We start from the raw sequence: 19,771 nt of genomic DNA, 5'->3' as shown, positions 1-19,771 counted from the left end.
TCAGGTGGAGAGGTCCACTGTTAGAAGAAAATTCTGCTGCTTTCTGCCTCCACTTGCACCGTTTGGGGTACTCAGGGCAGGCTCTGGCAGAAGAAAGTGTGAAGAGACCCATAAGTACCCCCCCAACACACATCCAACATCCCCTTCCCCTCTCTACATGACCTTCCCAAGGCTCTTCAAAGCACTAACGTCCCTTGCTCCACTTGGAACTGGCCACTGTGGCCTTCCTGTGCTCGTTTTTGCTTCCTGGATGAGGCTTTCTTGCTCTTTACTGACATGAGAGTGAGTTGAGGACAGGTGGCGTCCCCCAGTTGATAGCATTCCTAATTCCTGTCTTCTGTTTGTCGAGCACAGGATTTCTGCTATCCTTGTTCAGAAGTTTGTAATACGGCTCCATGTCGTATTTGCTTTGAGAAGAATACAAACCTATTAGCACCCCCACGCACCCCCACAATTTGGCCCAAGATCCTAGAGACTTCATGTGAGACTTTTGGGGTTCAACCATTGACGTGAAGTTGGAGAGTAGTTTAGCTCTGTCGTGGCCCTGAACTAAATATTTTGCAGGTGAGAACTGCCCAAAGGCATTGTGGAAGTTTGATGTCTTTCTTCTTTAACAGGGTATTTTTTCCTGGCCAGAACCCTCTTCTGCCTACCATTGAAAGTTAGGACAGCCTCCGCTCCTATATATACACATAAGAAAGCCCGGCAACTGCCAGGAAGCAGCAGGTGCAGACTACATGCTTGGGGAGACCGGTTGGTCCTCCCTCCGCAGCAATGTGGAGCCGGGAGGTACAAAGTCTTGGCACGGAGTCCTCTGCTCGTGCCAAGCAAGGGCTCTTCTCCTGGAGGCCAGCGTGACACTAGATCGCAGGGCCTTGGCGTCTGGACACTCGCTGTCTGCAGATCCCTGACCTCACACCCAACTCAAGGGCGTCATCCGATCCTCCCGCCGGACCCGTGGGGTCCCGGTTGGTGTTCTGACCCCTCTCTGTCATGTGAAAAAGATGACTCTAATTTCTGAAGTAAGTCCCTTATTCCAGACTTAATTTAGCTGTCCTGGCTCACAACCAAATCCTAGCATGCCAGGCCAGCCTGTCTCCTAGCAAAACCTGCCCGCTCACGCGCCTTGCGCACGCTCCTAGTCTCCGCGCCGGTCCTCAGAGGCGCGCGGTAGTGACGCCAGCGGTCGGCGACGCCTGTTGGCTAGTTCCGCGTGCTGTTGTTCGGCTTCCGACGCCCCGCGCCATGGCCTCCGCCGGAGTGTCCGGTGGGCGACAAGCCGAGGACGCGCTGCCGCCGCCACCCGAGCCACTGCCCGAGTCCAAGCCGCCTCCGCCCCAGCCGCCACCGGTCGCCGCCCCACCGCAGCCGCCTCAGCCTCGGCCGCAGTCCCCCGCGGGCGTGAAGGAGGAGAACTACTCCTTTTTACCGCTGGTTCACAACGTCATCAAATGGTAAGGGCCCAGGAGAGGTCCAGCCGCCGCCACCTTCCCTCGCCTCGTGAGCGGCGTCTGAGCTGCCGTAGTCCGGGCGCTTTGGGCCACGCCCCCGTTCTCGGTATAGGGAAACTGAAACCCAGAGCGTGTAGACCCAACATCACACTGTGAGGGAATTCGGCCACCTCCTCAGGCCTTGAGTTACACGTGCTTCAGCGTGAAGTCCACGTACTAACTAGACGCACAGGCTCTGCGGCTGCACTTGCTCTTGTTCGCATCCCAGATCCTCAGTGTCTAGGGGATGGGACACAAACCCAGATATACTGGATTTATGAAAGCAACTTCATACACTATTTTTAAGTTCGTCGGCGTTTAACTGGCCGCAGGAAGCATGGAGAACGGGGGCGTGGCCCGAAGCGCTCAACCATTGAAAACTAAAACAAAGGCCAGGTATGATAGCACACACCTCTCTAATCCCAGTACTTGGAACGCAGAAGCCAGTGTTATATCTGCGTTTGAGGCCAGCCTGATCTACATAGTGAGTTGGATGCCAGCCAGGGCTACAGAGACCCTGTCTCAACAAAACCTAAAAATGAAGACAAAATTGCTGTTATAGTTACGTTTATGGACATTGGCAACCCGTTGATGTTTTCCTGATAAGGAATTGCTACTTCAGCCTGAAAATCTTAATAGCCAGCTCCTTTAGAGTTGAAGCAGTCCAGGTCCCTTGCTTTGTGATGACTTGATGCTCACCTGACACTTTTCAAATGACTACAAAGCTTTGTTTCTTCTCTTGGCTTCATATGACATGAAAGTACTTTTTATAGGGGAAGGCACATTGCCTCCTTTGTGTTAGTTGATGGCAATAAAGTAGCTCTTCTCCACATTAGTGAGATTGGAGAAAAAGGCAAATGCAAACCTCATCATCTCAGGGCAGTGCTGGACAAACCCAGATATACTGGATCTAAGAAAAACATGGTAAAATGAAAACGAAAAGGGTACACATTCACACAGACCGTAGAGAGGATGCTTCCAAGCCAGGGAGTAGTTGGGTTGTGCACACCTTAATGACAGGAAATGAAATGTACTAAGAACATGCTTTGAAGTCAGGGTCTGAGTTTATGTGTTTTCTGACACTTGCTTTATCTTCTTCATAAATACTTAGCCTTCCCAGACTGTAATGTTCCTTTATGTTTCTGATATGTCAATAATAGGCCTCAAACAATAGGTTCAAACTACATCTCTATAACATGGCTAGGTAACCTTGGGCAGGTAATTTTGATCTATGAGCCTCTTTCTTGTAAAATGGAGCATTAATATCGAAGTCATAGAACTGGAAGATACACCAAGATACAGATCTATGAAAGATGGCAGGTTGGTCACACAGGCTTGTCTGAAAGGACACTAATGGGATTTTATTGTATTTATTTAGCATAAAACCAGAAAGAACAGAACAGGAGATGATTGCCAGAAAATAGCTGGCAAAGACTATCTTGCTTACTGGCCCTGAAGCAGCTGCCTTGGCCGTGGTGCTCCTCATACCTCAGGACCTAGTAGTGGCAAGAACCTGTGTAAGTGAGGTGAAGGGAAAGAGGAACAAGAGGAAATCTAAGGAAGATGCCCACAATCTTGTCCCTGTCCCTGCTCTAAGCAGCCAGGTGACTTCTCTTACCTTGGCACACAGTGAAAGGATTGCTCTGACCATGATCAGTCTTCTGTCAGTGTGGGACATTACATGCTGCAGGCCTGGGAAGGAAATCAGGCTTCAGCAGGGCTTGCAAGTCCCTCAGCCATCCCTCCCAGTGTGGTTGCTTAGCCTGGCAGCGAGAATGGAGTGCCCTCTCTGGAGTGTCTATGCAGCCTAAGAAAAGAGACATCAGGAAAGAGATCCTGGGAAAAAAAATACTTCTTTCCCCAAGAAAGCCAGGTCCATTCATGTTCTACAAGAGTGAAGACATGTCATCCCTACTCAGAGCCTTTAGTATTCACTTGTAAGTCTGTGACTGGCAGCCCAGTCTACTAGGTGTATAAAGGAAACTGTAGTAAGAAAGATAGGACCCAAGAGGAAGCAGTGTACCCAGTGAGGGCAGCTGGTGCTGTCTCCATGAAAAAAAAAACGTGTTATTTGTGTGAGTTTATAGGTCAGCAAGGGAGGAGATGAAGATTACAGCAAGGGCAGGAGAGGTAGGGCCTGAGGCCTCAGGAAGCCGGAAGGAGTCAGCAGCTCATAGAGGGTAATGCTACTGGTGAGTCTGAAAGAAGAGGGAGAAAGGCAAGATAGAAAGCCTTGGTGGGGAAGAGAGACTGTGCACTAGTGTTGACTCCTGGGGTCAATCCTTAGCATGTTGGTATTGAGCATAATGGGAAGGAGAGAGTGGAGGAGCCAGGAAACTGAGGGCAGTACCTTCCCTTGGCAAGTAAGCCTTTATTCTTGGAGGGCTGAACTGCTAGTGGAACTTAAGGCTGGGAGACCAGGGGGATGAGGGCCAGCAGCAGGTCCAGTGGTCCAGGCTGGCTCTGCCAGGCCCTGATGCCTTTGTCCTATACTTTTCTCAGCATCCCCCGTAGTTTGTTTGCTCCTTGCTGGGGATGAATAACAAAGTAAGGTCTGAAGTAGGGGGTGTAACCATCCTTGTTCTCCTAAAGAGTTCACCATTATATCATTGTATTTTTGTGTTTTTTAATTAATAAAAGGAACAATTAAGTACAAGAAGTTGTAACTACTGAATATATTCTTAAGTTTCTTCCCAGGGATTATATGTATGTGTATGTTTTCAGGAAGTCATTGAAATGGAGACTAGACTCTACTGTGCCTTTTCCTGGTTAGGCTGTTGTGGACTCCATTCTGTACATATCAGTAAGGCAGTTGCAGAGAATCCCATCCAAGTCACAGCTGGTCTTTGAGTGTGAGCATTTCTGTGTTTCATTTTGGAGACTGCAGCCATGCTGGGGTGAACAGCCCTGTGTTTGAGTTTATGATGACGTGGGTTTTTTTTTTTTCCCCCCCTATTCTCTCTTCAAATTTAGCAACTGTAATCTGTATCTGGAACTAAGTGTCCCAGCCTAGGAATTCTGAAGTGAGGTATCCCTGCCTGCCTGCTGCTTTTGGCCCATCCATTTAGTATTCTGTCAATGTGGGTACTTGAGAAATATGGTTTTAATTAAATGTTTTTACTAAAAATGATACTTTAGTCATTTCTGTTTACAATTGAAACTCTGGGAATTCAAAATTTACTTTTGTCAAATGTCTTTAGTTGCTAATGGGTACAGGGGAACCATCCTTGTTGACCCAGCACAGGGAGTTCAAGTGATGAGTGCACCAAGTGTCCCTCCCACCTGCTCATCGCAGGTCAGCAAGACCTCTTCTTTGGGAACAGGGTGTTGTTGACCTGTATCTTCCCACACACAGGCTCCATGCCAGCTGAGGTCTGCTGGGACTGTGCAGGAAATGCCCCCACAGGCCATGGCTGGGATTCCCTTCATGGTTCTGCTGCCCTGTGTTCAGGCTTTCTCGTTCAGCCTTGTCCTAGGGAACAGGAGGAAGGCCCCTAGGGCCTGTCTGGACATTGCTTGGAACATCACTTCCGAGTCTCTTTGTTTCTGTGCTAGTTCATTTCATCCCTACAGTATATCTGATCCTCCTCCCACTGGGCTCCATGAGGGAACAATAAGCAGAATTTACAGTAAAAGAAATGCTATAGGAGAGAGCAGGACCCTTGGAAGAGTAAGTTAGGGGTGCCTCCTTCACAGTTTGAACTTGCCCTACAGGTATGTGGGGTAGAAAGCCACTATAGTTTCTAAGCAGAATACTGACCTGCTCATACTTGGGTATCTATAGGTGGGTAGGGCAGAGGAATTAAGAGGGGAGGACTCGGGTAACTAGGAATCAGTGACAGAGGCACCTGTGCATACAGGGAGGATCTGAAGGGGTGTGGGATATAAATGGCTCATAGCTGGGGTTAGGGGCTGCTGTCCAGCTATAGAGGCAGACAGAGAGGGGGTTGGCAAGTCCACTTTGGATGCTGGGAGGGAGCTGATTAGGAGGAGGGCCGAGGAGAGCCAGTGGGAGTTACCAGGAGTGAACAAGCCCAAGGGCATTTTATAGAGCAGCCTTTTTGAAACTTCTTTAAGCAGCAGAATCTTTTGTAACTCCTCACTAAAAAGAATAAAAGCACATGCAATCCTGTGGCAAATGAAAGCTAGGGTGGAAGGTGAAAAGCCACTATCTCAAAGGCCAAATGGGTGCTGCCAGAGAACATGGCTGCCAGTAGTCTCCAGGTAAGATTGCCCACACTGAGGGAAAGAGACATCTGTGAGCTTTGCAGAGATGGGGGGGGCGGGGTGCGTGCATGTGCGTGCCTGTGTTTGGGTTGGGGCCTCCCTCTCCTGCCTAGACTTGCTCAAACTGTTGATCTTCCTGCCTAGTCCCCCAAGAAGCTGAAATTACCAACATGTGTCACCACGCCCTGCTTAGAGGGCATTTTGGTAATAACTGTCATAAATATACAGTCTTCGACCCAGAATTCTTGCTGATAGGAAAGTATCTTACCAAAATACTTGCACAGTTACATAAAGATGTGGGTACATGATGTTCATTGCCATTCTGATAAGTTGCACACATTCCAAAAACCTATCCACAAATAATTTCACAGTGCAATTAAGTGGAAAGACCTCCAACGTGGATTAAATGAAAAAAACGAGTATCAGAACTGCATCTGATCATGCTTCTGTCAAAATAGGAAAAGTATGCACATGGTTGTCTGTTAATTGACATTTTGAGATAATCTGCAGCAGTGTACACCATGTGTTAGCACAGGTGCTGCTGGGACTTGGGATTGAAGAGACTGCCATGTTCTAAGCCTTGATACCTATAACTTTGATTTTCTTCCCTCCAGCATCTCCTGTTGAAGAAAAAAAAAGATTTGGGGAGGTGAAAGCCACTGAAATCAGGAGAGGCTGTGAGCAGAGGGGAGGGCTGAGGGGACTACCCAGCGTGGGTCAGCAGGGACAGTGTAGGGACATACAGCTGAGGGGCTTGAAAGTTTTGTGGGGAAAGATATGCAACCAAGTCAGAGGTGAGAGGAATGGCTGTCTCAGGTTAGAGAAGGCTGGCCTGCTGATTTAGGACCTCTTCTGTGTTGCCAGTGTGCATCCTGCTCACTTGTTGCCAGTTTTCATCTATGCTATTTTTAAAAAGTAAGTAAAATTGGGGCTGGACAGATGACTCAGCGATTGTGAGCACTGACTGCTCTTGCCAGGGACCCAGGTTTGATTCCCAGCACCCTCATGGTGGATAACAACCATCCATAACTCAATTCCAGGAGATTTGATGCTGCCTTCTGACCGCCATAGGCATTGTACAACACGGGTGCACCTACCTGCATGCAGACAGTATACTCATACACATAAAATAATAAAACAATTTAAAAAGAAAATCAGGATATGGTTCTTAGATGCATCCATCAGTTCTAAACTTTTTGTCCAAGAGATACAGGCCTAGGTTCCTGTACTGTTGCTAGAGGATGCTCTGCTCTGAGTACCCCATCACTGTGGTATTTTTGCCCGCTCTTAAAAACCATAATAGGTAGAACCAAAGTATCCTAACTTTGTCCTTGTTTATATGATTTTCATCATTCTTGGCCTAGTCTGTCTGTCTGTGTCTGTCTCCCTCTCTCCCTGTCTCCTTCTAAAGTTGGATGGTGACTAATGTTGAGCACAAAGGCAGGCCCATTTAGAGCTTTCTACTTTTCTTCACTCCTTGTTGGGCCTTATCCTTTTCTTTGGGCATTTCACAGTCATCCTGGCATAACAGGTGCCTCTTGGTTTGATCCAGTTCCTAAATAGAGTGTTTTCCCTCACCCCAGGACTAATGTGCTATTTACCACCACCAACTAGGGCAGATGAACAGCTCACGGCAGGGGCTAGGAGGCTCAGCTCCCTTCCAGGTGGCTTTTCATACGGCTTGTTTCTGATCTGAAGGCTACCTCCTTTCCCAAAAGTTCACCCAGTAAAGAATGGCTAATCCTGGAATTTAGAGGGCTTCAGAAGTGAACATCTTAAACATGGCCCACCATTTACTTTTAAAATTAGAATTTCTTTTAGGCCAGGGTTAGGTTTACTTCAAGAACTAGATTACCATAAAGTTCTTTCCACAATAATTTTATGTATTTTTGTTTGTTTTTATTGTGTCCTCCTAGATACACTTGTGATGTGAACCAATGTCCTTAACAGTATATTCTAAATTTCAACATTTCCTTGGGTCTTAAATTTGTAACAATGTGCTAGCACACATGTCCTCCAATTAGAGTGCCTACAGAAGTCCAAATAGCTTCTGTTCAGATTTGTGGGACCAGGCTGAAACTTAAAAAATTAAAAGATGGGCAGGGTATGACGGTACACACCTTTAATCCCAGCACTTGGGAGGTAGAGGCAGATGGATAGCTGTAAGTTCAAGGCTATCCAGGGCCATTTAGTAAGACCCTCTCAAAAAAATAAACAAAAACAAATTAAAATCCACTTCCTAGCTAGGAATATAGCTCAGTGATACTACACTTGCCCATTGTGTGTGAGGGCCTGAGTTTCATCCCCTGTACCAGAAAACAGTAAAAGCTGTTCCCTGATGCCCTCTTCCAAAACCATTGCAGTTGTCCTGAGGCCTAGCTACCCCTCCCTGACAGCTGAGAAAAGGTACAGTTACCTGCACCTGCATATTGTATCTTTGAGTTGAGGGCGTCAGATGACAGCAATAAGTGTTTATCTGGCTGTTCACCTGAAAGAAATGATTGATTTCCATATCCCACTTCTAAAGTTAGAGCTGTCGGAGAGTAGTGAGCAGGCCTGGTAGCCAACTGATCCACAAGGTGTGAGACACAGTCAGAGAATGGCCAGGAAGCCAGATCTCTGCCTGAGTAAGTGGAGAAGTATGGTGCATAATAAACATGAATTAGCACCATCTGGGTTGACAATCCCACCCAGAATGGATGTTTATTAAAAACACTCATTGATAGTTTTCTCTCTCATGCGTCAATGACTTCCTTTTAGAACAGCTTACCGAACTGCCATTTCTTTTTCCAGTCTCAACTGCTTGTTTTCCAAAGCTCCTCCACTTAACTGGCTTCTAGAAATATACAGCTGGCGGGCGAGTTCTTTGCTCTTAATGAGGGTTTTGGTTCTTGTTTTGCTTTTAGTTTGATAGTGAAAGGAGCACAAATCTCTGCAGCTGATTGTAGCTGTGAAAGGAAGTGAATGATCTGCCTGCAGAATGAACTGACTGGCAAGGCACTTGCAGAGCTATGGTAGGAGAGAGCCTGTATCTGCTGGACACTTTCCAGTAGCTTGTAACTGATTTAAAATTTATGAATAGCTCTGTAGAAATTAGTCTTTATGTTAAAAGGCTTATTAAGCATCAGGCCTTAGCTAAATTTAGCTCCGGCTAACTGACAAAGCCTCCTGATTGGCTTAGAAATAACTCAAATTAGATAAAATGGAGTATTTCATCAAGTTTGGTTTGGTCAGCTGATGATCGGTAATGGTGTGTTCATTCAGCATGGCAGTGGACTTTCCTTTCCAGGTATCATTCTTTTGACAAGTGTTTTGGTGTTGAGGGTGGGGGCAGAGGGAGGCTTTGGATGTCCGGCTCTACCATGATTCACTTGCTGTTCCAGGTAGGCTGACTGGGCTAGTCAGCTCCTGGGATATACCTGTTTCTGCTCCCAACCCCCTACTGCTGGAGTTACAGGCTCATATGTGGCTCTTCCCTGATTGTACATGGTGAGGATCCTAACACAGATCTTCGTGCTTGTGCAGCAAGTGCCCTTACCCACTGAGGTATCTTCCCCAGCCCCAACAAATGTTTCCCAAGTGTCTATGGTGTCCTATGCACCAGCTAGGACATAAGTGGGGAATCAGCTGTGATGAGGCTCTACCCTCACAGGGGTAGAAAGTTTAAGCATCTGACTTGACCAGTGTGCTAGTCAAGGAAGTATCTTCAGGGCCTAGCTTAAAACTAAAAGAAGTAACCAATCCCTCTCCTCTAGGGCTCAGAGGACAGACATATCGAACAGAGCATTCTAAAAGGTATCAGAGGGTGTGGAGTGGGGAAGGCATTGTAGGGATATGCTGTATTTGCTAATGACTGATTGTCTTTTCCCTCCGACCCCCACAGCATGGACAAAGACAGCCCAGATGTCCACCAGGATCTGAATGCCCTCAAGACAAAGTTCCAGGAGATGCGGAAGTTAATTAGCACCATGCCCGGCATCCACTTGAGCCCTGAGCACCAGCAACAGCAGCTTCTCAGCCTCCGAGAGCAAGTCAGGACCAAGAATGACCTTCTGCAGAAGTACAAGAGCCTCTGCATGTTTGAGATCCCCAAGGAGTAGGGCCTGCTCCCAGGAGGGCCACACCCTTAATGGGTAGCTCCTTGGGAGCCCAGCTCTGAACTGTGAGGCCAGATGGGGCAGCATGGGGCCTCAGTGGCTGTACTCAGCCTTCACTCCAGCAAGTTTTGTGTGTATATGATATGTAAGGACTTGTTCATGGGGGCCTCCTGCCCCTGGAGGGGCCTTCTGCTATGTCTGGGCCCCAGGCCCCACTAGCAGACTCAGAGAGCATAGTGGGAGAGAAGGTGGCTGTTGGCTTCCTGCTCTCTGCACTTCCCACAGTGATACCATCAGCCCGTACCTGGTACATACTGTTCCCCTTAGCAGTTTCATGAAACATTTGCATAGAATTCACTGGGTGAATTAGGCCTGCACTCAGATGGCATGAATTTAATTAAAGAAGGCTGTGAGAGAGTGAACATTATTTTGAAAAGCCAAGGGGTGGGTGGCTTCTTTCTCAAAACAGTTTAGTTCCTTTTATGTTTGAGCTGGTGAATGGAACTGTATCTCTAGGGGCATCAGCCCACATTCCTGCTGGTCAGCTACCCACTCTAGTCTCCTGCATGCTTTCCTTACACTCAGCTTTTTCTCTCTCTATCTCTGTCACTCTAGGCAGTGCTGAGAATAGCCAAAGCAGCTCTTCCCTGGCGCCCTTTGTCCTTCTCATAAGGGCTCAAAGAGGCTGTTAGGCAAGTGGCTCTGACCTGATTCACAGCCCTTGGCTTACAGAGTTGTCTCCCTTGCCAAGGAGTAAGCCACATTTGCTGCCCTGCACACAGTCCCTGCACACTTTAGGTTTGGAGGAGAGTGACTGTAGGGGACAGTTGGGATGGTCCATCAGCCATGGGGGTTGTGGGGTCTGGGTCATGTGCAAAGGGCAGGGGAGCTAGGCCTAGCTACATTCTACTTCTTAAGTGTGTCCAGCTAGTCCCAGGTGCGACACTGCTGTCCCCATGGCTGTGTGTGAAAGGAGGTCTCAGGTTCCAGTGGCTTTGGCAGAAGAGCTGGCCCTGAGTTAGAGTAGTGGGCACCTAGACCAGCTCTACCTCAGGACTGTTGTTTAACTGAATCAGTTCTTTTCTGGAAATTTCGGAGCAGTGGGTGAGCCAGTTTTAAGGCTCTGACCAAACCCCATGAAGCACAGAGCACATGAAGTGTAAGAACTTGAAATCTTTCAGCCAGGAGCACTCCTTGCAGGGCTGGAGGGAGGTGGAGCCTTCTCTCTGTTCCAATGTCAGCACCTGTAACGTTTTTCAAATGTGTAATTAAAAGTATGCTCTGCTCTCAGGACATGTGATTTGCTTGATGTCTGTTTCTTGCAGTGCTGGGAGTCAAACTCAGGCAATCACAGTTTTATACAGAAAAATTAGATTGAAGTGTTCCCTGGTAGTATGGAGGCAGTGCTCACTGTGCTCCTTCTTCCACCTGGTGCATGCATCTACTAAACCTCCAGAAAAACCTGCAGGTCTCCTGCAAGTCTCCCAAAGCAGCCTAGCCATCTATTGTTGTGATTTAAGGAAGCCCAGCCCTTGGGAGCAGCCCTTCCCAGGGCAGGATTGAAATCCCACCCTCAGAACAATTTTGTGTGTCCTTCCAGGGCTCCTGGAGCCACCAAATACTTGGCTCATGGGGTACAGCAATTGTGCCTAGTCCCTTTTGAACCTCACACAGAACACCTTTTTTTCTCAGTTGCTTAATTGGAAGCTTGGCAGTTAACACTTGTCCCAGGTTTGCAATAGTAGTGGCAGGGAAAGTTGGTTCACAAGCTGTGAGCAGCTGCCCTTAACCACAGAGGGAGACAGCAGGGTACAGAGGAGATGGGCTTGTGCAGAATGCTTCTAAAAGCTACACTGCAAGCCATGGACACTGGTCTCATGGTGGTGAGCCTGGGGCAGGGTATAAGCATTCAGTACCAGCCTCTTCCCAGATCCATCTATCAGGCTCAGGATCCTTATTTATGACAGTGGGGCAGGGTAACACATCATTATCAAGCTTGATGGCTTTCTGTAGCCTTCCCCCATCTAATAACGTGCTGTACCAAGGGAGAGTAAAAATGTTCTGGCAATACACGCATAAAATTAAAAAAAAATTGTTCCCCCAAAATGATGCCCTCTGTGCCAGAATAAGGGGTACTTAAAGGCTAGGCAGGGGAAACAGGAAAGGCCTCTAGGGTGGCCCCTGACCTTTGCTTGGCCCACCTGGAAGTAGGAAGGCTGGAGTTGTGAACAGTCACCCCCCCCCTCCTTCCCCAGGAACCGACCTTCTGAAAGCAAGAGCAAATAAAGCTCAGTTTTCCATTTTTAATTATTTTATTTTAAATAAAAAAAGTTATAAAGATCTCACATAATACAAATGTAGAAATTTTGTTCATGCCCATGTTGACACTAGAACTATTAAAGTGCAAGTTTTGTGGTTTTTTTCTTTTGGGCAACACACACACACACCCCTACATGTAAACAAGTCTCTTGGGTATGATGCAACCCATACCACCCTACAGTCTCCAGTCTGTGGAGGGCAGAGGTGACTGCCAGCTGTCATGGCAACGCCAGTCACAAAGATAATGCCCTGTTGGTTCTGACCCTCCAGCAGACAGGACGGTTACTAGAAGCCTCACAGGTAGATGAAGACACCGCTCTAATTCTCTGAGGAAAATGCCAAATGCCCTTCGGCTGGGTCACGCCCCCCCCGGCCCCCGTCAAGGGGGCAGGCACAAGTAAAGGGGTAACTAGAAGCAAAAGAGTCCCAGTCCTAGCCAATTCTCTTTCTTTCCACAGCGGATGACCGTCCCTTCTTGGTTTTGGCGATGTCTCCCTAGTGCTCAAGGCAGGGTGGCAGGAAGGGAGGCCGGTGGGCAGCGCTGGCGCACAGGGCCACGGGGCGTCAGAAGTTAACTTTTGGAAAAGATCTTCCTTTGGTTGAGGGCCTGTGGCGGGGACTCCTAACTGATGACGCAGCGCTCCTTGTCCTTGGCTTGGCTGCTGCCGCTGGCCTTCTCGCGGATATACATGAGGTCGCTGTGCACGCTGGGTCTGCGCGCGAAAGGCGCCACGATACCGAAGGCATCGCGGGTGTCGCCGCCGCCGCCGCTGCCCGCCAGCAGGAGCTTCTTGTTCCGCAGCGTCTTCTTATGCAGCACGTCGCAGTACTGTACAGACACCTTGCGGTGCAGGTCCGGGCTCATCTCGCTCGGCAGCTTGGCCATGGCAAAGAGCGCGCGGAACATTTGATCCAGACTGCTGTTCTTCTTGGCCGAGATCTCGAAGTAGGCGCAGCGCTGGGGGTCGTTGCCCACGAGCTGCTCGATCTCCCGCTGCTCCACCTCGCGGTAGAAGTCCCGGTCCCCTTTGTTCCCGCAGATGACCAGGGGCACGTCCACATTCTCCTTGGTTTTGTTCTTGAGACAAGACTTGGTGTCCAGGATCTGCTGTTTGAGTCTCTGCACCTCTTCGAAGGAGTCGCGGTTGTCCAGGCTAAACACCAAGATGAAAACGTCTCCTACGGGGGAGCGAGCAGGAAAGGTGAGGGCGGCTGTCAGGCACGGGACAGCGCGAGCCCCCCCCAACCCCCCCAGGTCCCCCGGCCCGGCTCACCTGTGAGGATGGAGAGGCGCCGCATGGCGGGGAACGGGTGGTTGCCGGACGTGTCCAGGATGTCCAACTGGTAGACCTCGCCGCGGATAGAGTAGAACTTTCGATGGAAGTCCTCAATGGTGGGCGTATAGGTGTCCTCGAAGCGGCCAGTGAGGAAGCGCGACACGATGGCCGTCTTGCCCACCTTGGATGAGCCGAGGATGACCATGCGATAGCAGTTCTTTGCTGGGATACTTAACTCGGAGTCGCTCGGGCACATCTTCTTGATCATCGCGGCCAGTTTCATTGGGCAGAGGGGCCCCCGGGACGAATGCGGAGCGAGAGAAGGCGGAGGGCGGCCGAAGGCGCGGAGGGGTGGTGGGAGTCGCGGGAGGGCTCGGCTGAACTCAGGCTGGGGTTCAGACAGCCTGCTCTAGATCTCCGAGCCCCACACGGTCCTTATATGCAGCGGTCTGGTAGTCCGGATCCGCCCCGCCCCCGCCGCTTTCCAGCCTCCGTACGTCACGCACCGCCCAGCGCTCCCCACCGCCCAACGACCTCGGCCGGCTGTGGCCCGCGAGTTGGAAATCGATTGCCCACTACGGCCAGGCGCGGACCCCGCACCTCCCAACCGCTCCCCATGCAGCGGCCCCAAGGGGTGCTGGAGTCCTGGCCGAACTGCGGACCCCCGCCCCCGACTTCTTGCGGAGACTCCCACCCTCGCAACATCCGTGCACAGACGCTCTTTCCTTGAGTGCCATTTTTTCCGAAATTAGTTGGCAACAAGCTTGCTGGGTGTCTGCATAGGTGACCTCGTTCCGCGACGCGAGCCCCAGCATCAGCCTCTCTTGTCCCCAAGCCGGTGCTGCTTTGGGGGAACGCAGTGGCTAGTTTCCAGGCTACTTGCGCCACGATCCGGTCCGGCCACCAGAGGGCGGCAGGGGACGCTCCACAGCGCACCAGGGGTGGGGAACCTTGGCTGGGCTGAAGTGGGGCGAGGGTCGTAGCGCGGTGAGGGAGCCTTGGAGCACCTGGCTGAGGCCCAGCTGGAGCCGACTACCACTCTCGTGATCAACTGTAGACCCCAACCTGCTCTGTTCTCCCAGCTAGAGATAGACTGTGGTCTGAGGGGACCTCAGCAAGGGAGCTTACCATCCCTCTGCCCCTGACCCCATACACAAGAGCCATGCTCTTTGGTCAAGCCCAATTAGCATGCCCAACGCCCTCCCACATAGCATTCTGGGCTTTTCCCTTCAGTGGGTCAGTCTCATTTTTGTCACTAGTGGCGCTATGTGGGGCCCAAAGCCTCAAAGAAGGCCTGGGAGAACAGGCCTTGCCTAGATCTCACCTTCCCTTTCTAGAAGATGACTCCTTCTTTGACTGCGTAATTGCAAACACTTTGGGAGGGTGGGGCCCACTCTGAACAATAACAATGTTGTAAATGGGAGGCTGCCCAAGGAGGAGGCCAGTGGCACGTTGGTTGATCAGTAACCAAGATTGAGTAATGCTGCTGGGACGCCCAGAAACAGGCTGTGTGCAGTCTGCAGCTGATAGGAAAGTCAGGCTGTTTTCATCCTGCTTTGACCTTATCTGATTTAGGAGAAACCTTGACAGTCATGGACTAATGCCACCCACCCATCCTTGCCATCCTGGCGCCCCATGTCATCCCACCTGTCCAGATGTTTACACAGTACCCAAGGCTTTCATTCCCTTCTCACGACCCAGGATCTGAGCTCAGCCTCAGGGAGCTGACCTGCTTAATAACTAGCTGTGAGGCTTGGACCCCTGGCTCTCAACCATTAGATTCCTCCTCTGCTTGCCCCACCCCACCAACAGTGCCAACTACAGGAGCTGTTGCAAGTGTCTGGCCCCATCTCAGCCTCAAAGGGCAGAGACCTTCACAGCATCCAGATTCACCCCGCCTCCCTCCCAGGCCACTTCAGCATTCACATCTGAGAGAGGACACCCACACTCATCAGCTAGATCTAGGAGAGTCACTTCAGATAGTCCCTTGTCATTCTTGGTTCTTGCCCATCCTGATGTTCCCCTTTCTTCTCCATCTGGGATGAATGTCTATCCCAATCTGTGAGAAGGACCAGGGCCCAAGCTACCCACAGCACTGCCATGTACAGCAGCACAGGGTGTTCCCTGCAGGAAGGGGCCATGCAAGGATGCAGGCAAGGGCTTCTCATGCCAGACTGAGGGTCATTTCCTCTGCCCCCCACAAGTATTGTATGGACAGCTGGGGTTCTGACTCAGGATGACCAGAGCCCATGCCACCATCCTCCTGGGTTCCAGTCCCAGGAGGATCCAAGGGATAAGAATTGAGGGTGGAGTGGCATGTGGTACATGCTTTTAATTCCAGCACTCCAAAGGCAAAAGCAAGTGAATCTCTGTGAGTTTGAGGCCAGCCTGGTCTATATAGTGAGTTCCAGACGGGTCATGGCCACAGGGAGACCCTGTCTCAAAAAAAAAAAAAAAAGAGGGTGGTGGCAGGGTCAAAGATCTGGCCCAGCTCTCCCCATGGACATATGGACATCCAGGGGACCAGGGCCCACTTTAGATCATGCCCTCCTTTTCCTTACTAGTCAGTATCAAGACTGGGTCTGATACCATACCTCAGCCCCTTCTAGCTGGAAGGTGGCAGTGGCAGGTACTGGTGATTCCTGGTACCTTTGAGTCAGGTATACCCAGCCAATAATGCTGAGTTATGCAGATTCTACTTAAGCAGCAAGTTCATGTAACCCCTGCTGCTACATGCCCAGCTTGGGACCTCCCTTCTGTCAAGCAGCCAACATTCCCACTTTTTTCCTTTTTAAAGGGTATCTCTTTTTAACAAAAATGTAATAAATGCTTGGATTTAAAAACTCAAGCCATTTCAGAAAGAACCAGACTGACAGGAGCAAGAGGCAGGCCACTTAGCCATGGCTTGAGGCCAGCTGAGCTGACTGCATCATGCAAACTCTGCCAGACTCCAGTGGGACAGAGGATGTCAGCATTCGAACCCTGCTGCAGCCAGCTCCTGATGCATTTGTCTCCTTTTCCTTCTCCCAGTTTTGCCTTTGTGACGGTAGCTGAGGCCCAGCCCAGAGCTGACTTATCTGAGTGCTGAGAGTCTGAAAGATAAAGCAGCACAGCCCCACATAACCACTGCCTGCCTTCCTCCTCAGGACACTGTGCCCCATACAGGGGAGGGCATGTGCATTCTTCTTCTGCCAGCCCTGACAGCCATCATGGGCTTTGCCACTGCTCAGGTTTGTAGCAGCTTTTGCTTCCTGCTCAGAATAGCATTGTGAGCATCTGACAAGATTCTGAGGTGGTCCAGCAGGGGACAGGTATCCATGGGCAGGAAATGCCAGCCACACAACCTTCCCACAAGGAAGATTCTTGGAAGCTGGGTCTGAGAGGAGGGCACTGGTATAAGTCACCCGCCCCTCTGCTATCAAAACAGGTGGACCCCAGCCATGATTCAGTGTTCCTCAGGTCCCACTCCACCCCATTCCCTTCCTCCCTATGGCATGCAGAGTCCTACTAGCTGGATCTGAAGAATCTAGCCCTGCTTCACCCAGCCATAGCACTTCCTACAGCCCCACACAACAGTCTTCGAGGATCCTTCAGAGGCCAAAAAGGAGTAGTGTGTCGGGCACAGGGCCAGGCAGTGGGAAAGAACTCTTGGACATCCCATTCCACAAAGGAGATTCTGTCTTCAAGGCCAGTTCATCTGGGCTAGACTTGACCTGGGGTTCAGCACAATATGAGTGTGACAGCCCAGCATCTTGCAAGTGGCCAGGTGCCCATGGCCACTACCCCCAATAGCTCAGTGTTTCAGAGCTCTCAGCCCAGAACCTTGGCTTTTGCCACTCTTAATGCCTGGAAGGATCGGCCTTCAGTTTGTTCCCTCTTGTTTGTGGGTCTTCACTCCAATGTCATCCCCTCAGATAGGTCTCATCTGATGACACAGTAAAGGACCGGGGACAGAGTTCAGTGGTAGAGAGTACTTGCCCAGCATGTGCTAAGCCTGGATTTGATCCCCAGTTCTGTGAGAACACAAAAACTTATCTGACTACATAGGGAGACTCCCATCTCAGGAAAGAAAGATGATCGTTCAAACGAGAATGTAAAATGATGCAGACACCATTTCAAACTGTCTAGAGGTGACTCAATGTTAAGTGTATGTTACTTTAAGACCTAGCAATTCCACCCCTAAGCACATATTCAAAGGAAATGAAAAGATGCATCTGTATTAAAAAAAAAGGTGCACAAGTAGCTGGGCATGGTAGCGCATGCCTTTAATCCCACAGGTTGGGAGGCAGAGGCAGGCAGATCTCAGTGAGTTCAAGGCCAGCCTGGTCTACATAGTGAGTTCCAGGACAGCTGGGGCTACAGGGAGACCTTGTCTCAAAAACACGCCTTTAATCCCAGCACTTGGGAGGCAGAGGCAGGGGGATCTCTGTGCATTCAAGACCAGCCTGGTCTATATAGTGAATTCCAGGCCAGCTGGGGCTAAAGGGAGACCCTGTCTCAAAAAAACCAAAAAACAAAAAAAAAAAAAAAAAAAAAAAAAAGGTGCACAAGTGTTCTAAGAGGTGCTACTCACAACAGCCCCAAAGTGGAAACAACCCAGTGCCCACCTGCTGATGAGTAGATGAGACATGGGTGACATACAGTGTTCAGCAATAAAGAGGGAGGAGGTAGCACTATGGCTGGGGTGCCCACCAAAGCAGTGTCCCACAAGGAGGCATCAGAGAGTGAAACAGTTAACTGTAGGGTTTGAGGTAGGAGGTAGTCAGGGTTAAATGGGGGCATAGTGTAGAGCTGCAGTCCAGTAGGACTATGTCTCCATTAGAAGAGCAGCAGAGACATGAGCCAGGATGTGGTCTTGCAATGTGATGTTCTTCCTCACCTTAGGACTCTGCAAGCAGTCTCCACCAGCAAGGCGTAGCCAGATATGGCCACCTGCTAGTTTGGAGATTGAATGTCCCCCAGAAGCTCTTGTGGTAAAGGCTGGGTCATCGGGAGGTGGCAGAGCCTTTAAGAGGTGAGGCCTGGTAGATAGTCTTTAGTTTATTGGCAACTGTGCCTTTGAATGTGGTTGTGAGGCTCCAGCCCCTTCCTCATTTTCCCTTTGCTTTTTGGTTATCAGGTGACCATTTTACGCCACCATGTGCTCCCACCACCACGTACTGTCTTGCTATGAGCCCAAAGCAATAGGGCCACCTAATCAGGGACTAAAGCCTCAGACTTTGAGCTAAAAAACAAAACAAAACAAAAACCCTGTCTTTTGATAAATTGATTGTCTCAGGTATTCTGTTACAGTGACAGAAAGTTGACTAACATACCACCCAATCTGAACTTCCAGCCTTCAGAACTATGAGTCAGGGACTCTGGTTAAGGGCACTGTCTGCTCTTGCAGAGGACCCTGGTTCAGTTCCCAGCACCCACATGGAAGCTCACAATTATCCCTAATTCCAGTTCCAAGGCATCCAACACCCTCTTTTGACCTCAGTGGGTATTGTACAACATAGGTGCCTTACATACATACACACAAAACACTCATGTACATAAAATTTAAAAAATGAAAAACTACAAGCCAACAAACTTTTTTCCTTTGTAAATTAGTCTGTGATACTTAATAGACAGACCAAGATAAATGCTGATACATGACACAGCATGGATGGAATTCAAGGACATTATGCTGTATCAACATCTGGATACAGAAGCACAAACCCAGCAGTTTGTTCAGATGAAATGCTCAGAGGAAAAATTGAGAGACAGAAAGCAAGCAAATGGTTGACTAATGCTAGAGGAGAGCTGTAGATGACAGCTATGGCACACAGGGCCTATTTGGGGGTGATGAAAATGTCATCTACCCATACAATGGGTTAAAGTCAGCAACAAAGAGGAAACAGGTACCACTACAGCTTGAGTGCACAAGGAGCACAGGCCAGAGGCATTAGCAGGAGGGTTTGGAGTGTCAGGTTGTCTACTCAGTGTGTGAACTGTCCCTGTGGTACAAGTGACACTTCAATGAGAATGTTAAAATCAGCACTGAAACCAGACTAAAAGCAGGGCTCTTCACTGTCCACCACAGACCCTGTCACTTTCCTGCTGTTATCCAGCCCCCTCCATTGTTGGGAGAGGAGGTATCTGAAGCAGGCCTGGAGCCTTGACCTGTGCAGCCCTCTCCTACCGCTTTACTGACACCTGCACAACTCAAGATCTTGCTTCAAAACTCAAGTCATTCGCAGGTTGGAGACTGAAGACACCACAGGACTACAGCAGCAGCAATTTGACACACATCCAACCATGACAGTCACAGAGGGGCCAATCTCCTGAGAGCAGGATCTGAAACTGTTCTTTACCTGGTTTGGAAGTCTCTCAGTGT

General features: G+C 49.6%; 2 protein-coding genes across 2 annotated transcripts; one reads left to right on the top strand and one right to left on the bottom strand.

Annotated features, from left to right (window-relative positions):
- Positions 1-1,178: 1,178 nt before the first annotated feature.
- Positions 1,179-11,109, top strand: Med9 (mediator complex subunit 9). The gene is made up of 2 exons (XM_008821988.3): positions 1,179-1,454; positions 9,601-11,109. Exons 1-2 carry the CDS (start codon positions 1,246-1,248, stop codon positions 9,815-9,817), a joined length of 426 nt encoding a protein of 141 aa, XP_008820210.1. The 5' UTR covers positions 1,179-1,245; the 3' UTR covers positions 9,818-11,109.
- A 994-nt stretch (positions 11,110-12,103) lies between these two features.
- Rasd1 (ras related dexamethasone induced 1) lies at positions 12,104-15,785 on the bottom strand. The gene is made up of 2 exons (XM_008821987.3): positions 13,408-15,785; positions 12,104-13,312 (listed from the first exon to the last, which is right to left on the bottom strand). Exons 1-2 carry the CDS (start codon positions 13,691-13,693, stop codon positions 12,756-12,758), a joined length of 843 nt encoding a protein of 280 aa, XP_008820209.1. The 5' UTR covers positions 13,694-15,785; the 3' UTR covers positions 12,104-12,755.
- Between the last annotated feature and the right edge of the window lie 3,986 nt (positions 15,786-19,771).

This window comes from Nannospalax galili, unplaced genomic scaffold (assembly GCF_000622305.1).
Source record: "Nannospalax galili isolate Female #2095 unplaced genomic scaffold, S.galili_v1.0 scaffold1448, whole genome shotgun sequence".
NCBI lineage: Eukaryota > Metazoa > Chordata > Mammalia > Rodentia > Spalacidae > Nannospalax > Nannospalax galili.
This window is presented reverse-complemented; position numbering and strand designations above follow the sequence as displayed.

Bases quoted from the DNA above. Each gene is read 5' to 3' on its own strand.
- Med9 (XM_008821988.3), top strand. From the start codon at position 1,246: ATGGCCTCCGCCGGAGTGTCCGGTGGGCGACAAGCCGAGGACGCGCTG. The intron at 1,455-9,600 runs GTAAGGGCCCAG...CGACCCCCACAG, and splicing joins GTTCACAACGTCATCAAATG to CATGGACAAAGACAGCCCAG.
- Rasd1 (XM_008821987.3), bottom strand. From the start codon at position 13,693: ATGAAACTGGCCGCGATGATCAAGAAGATGTGCCCGAGCGACTCCGAG. The intron at 13,313-13,407 runs GTGAGCCGGGCC...GCTCCCCCGTAG, and splicing joins GCGCCTCTCCATCCTCACAG to GAGACGTTTTCATCTTGGTG.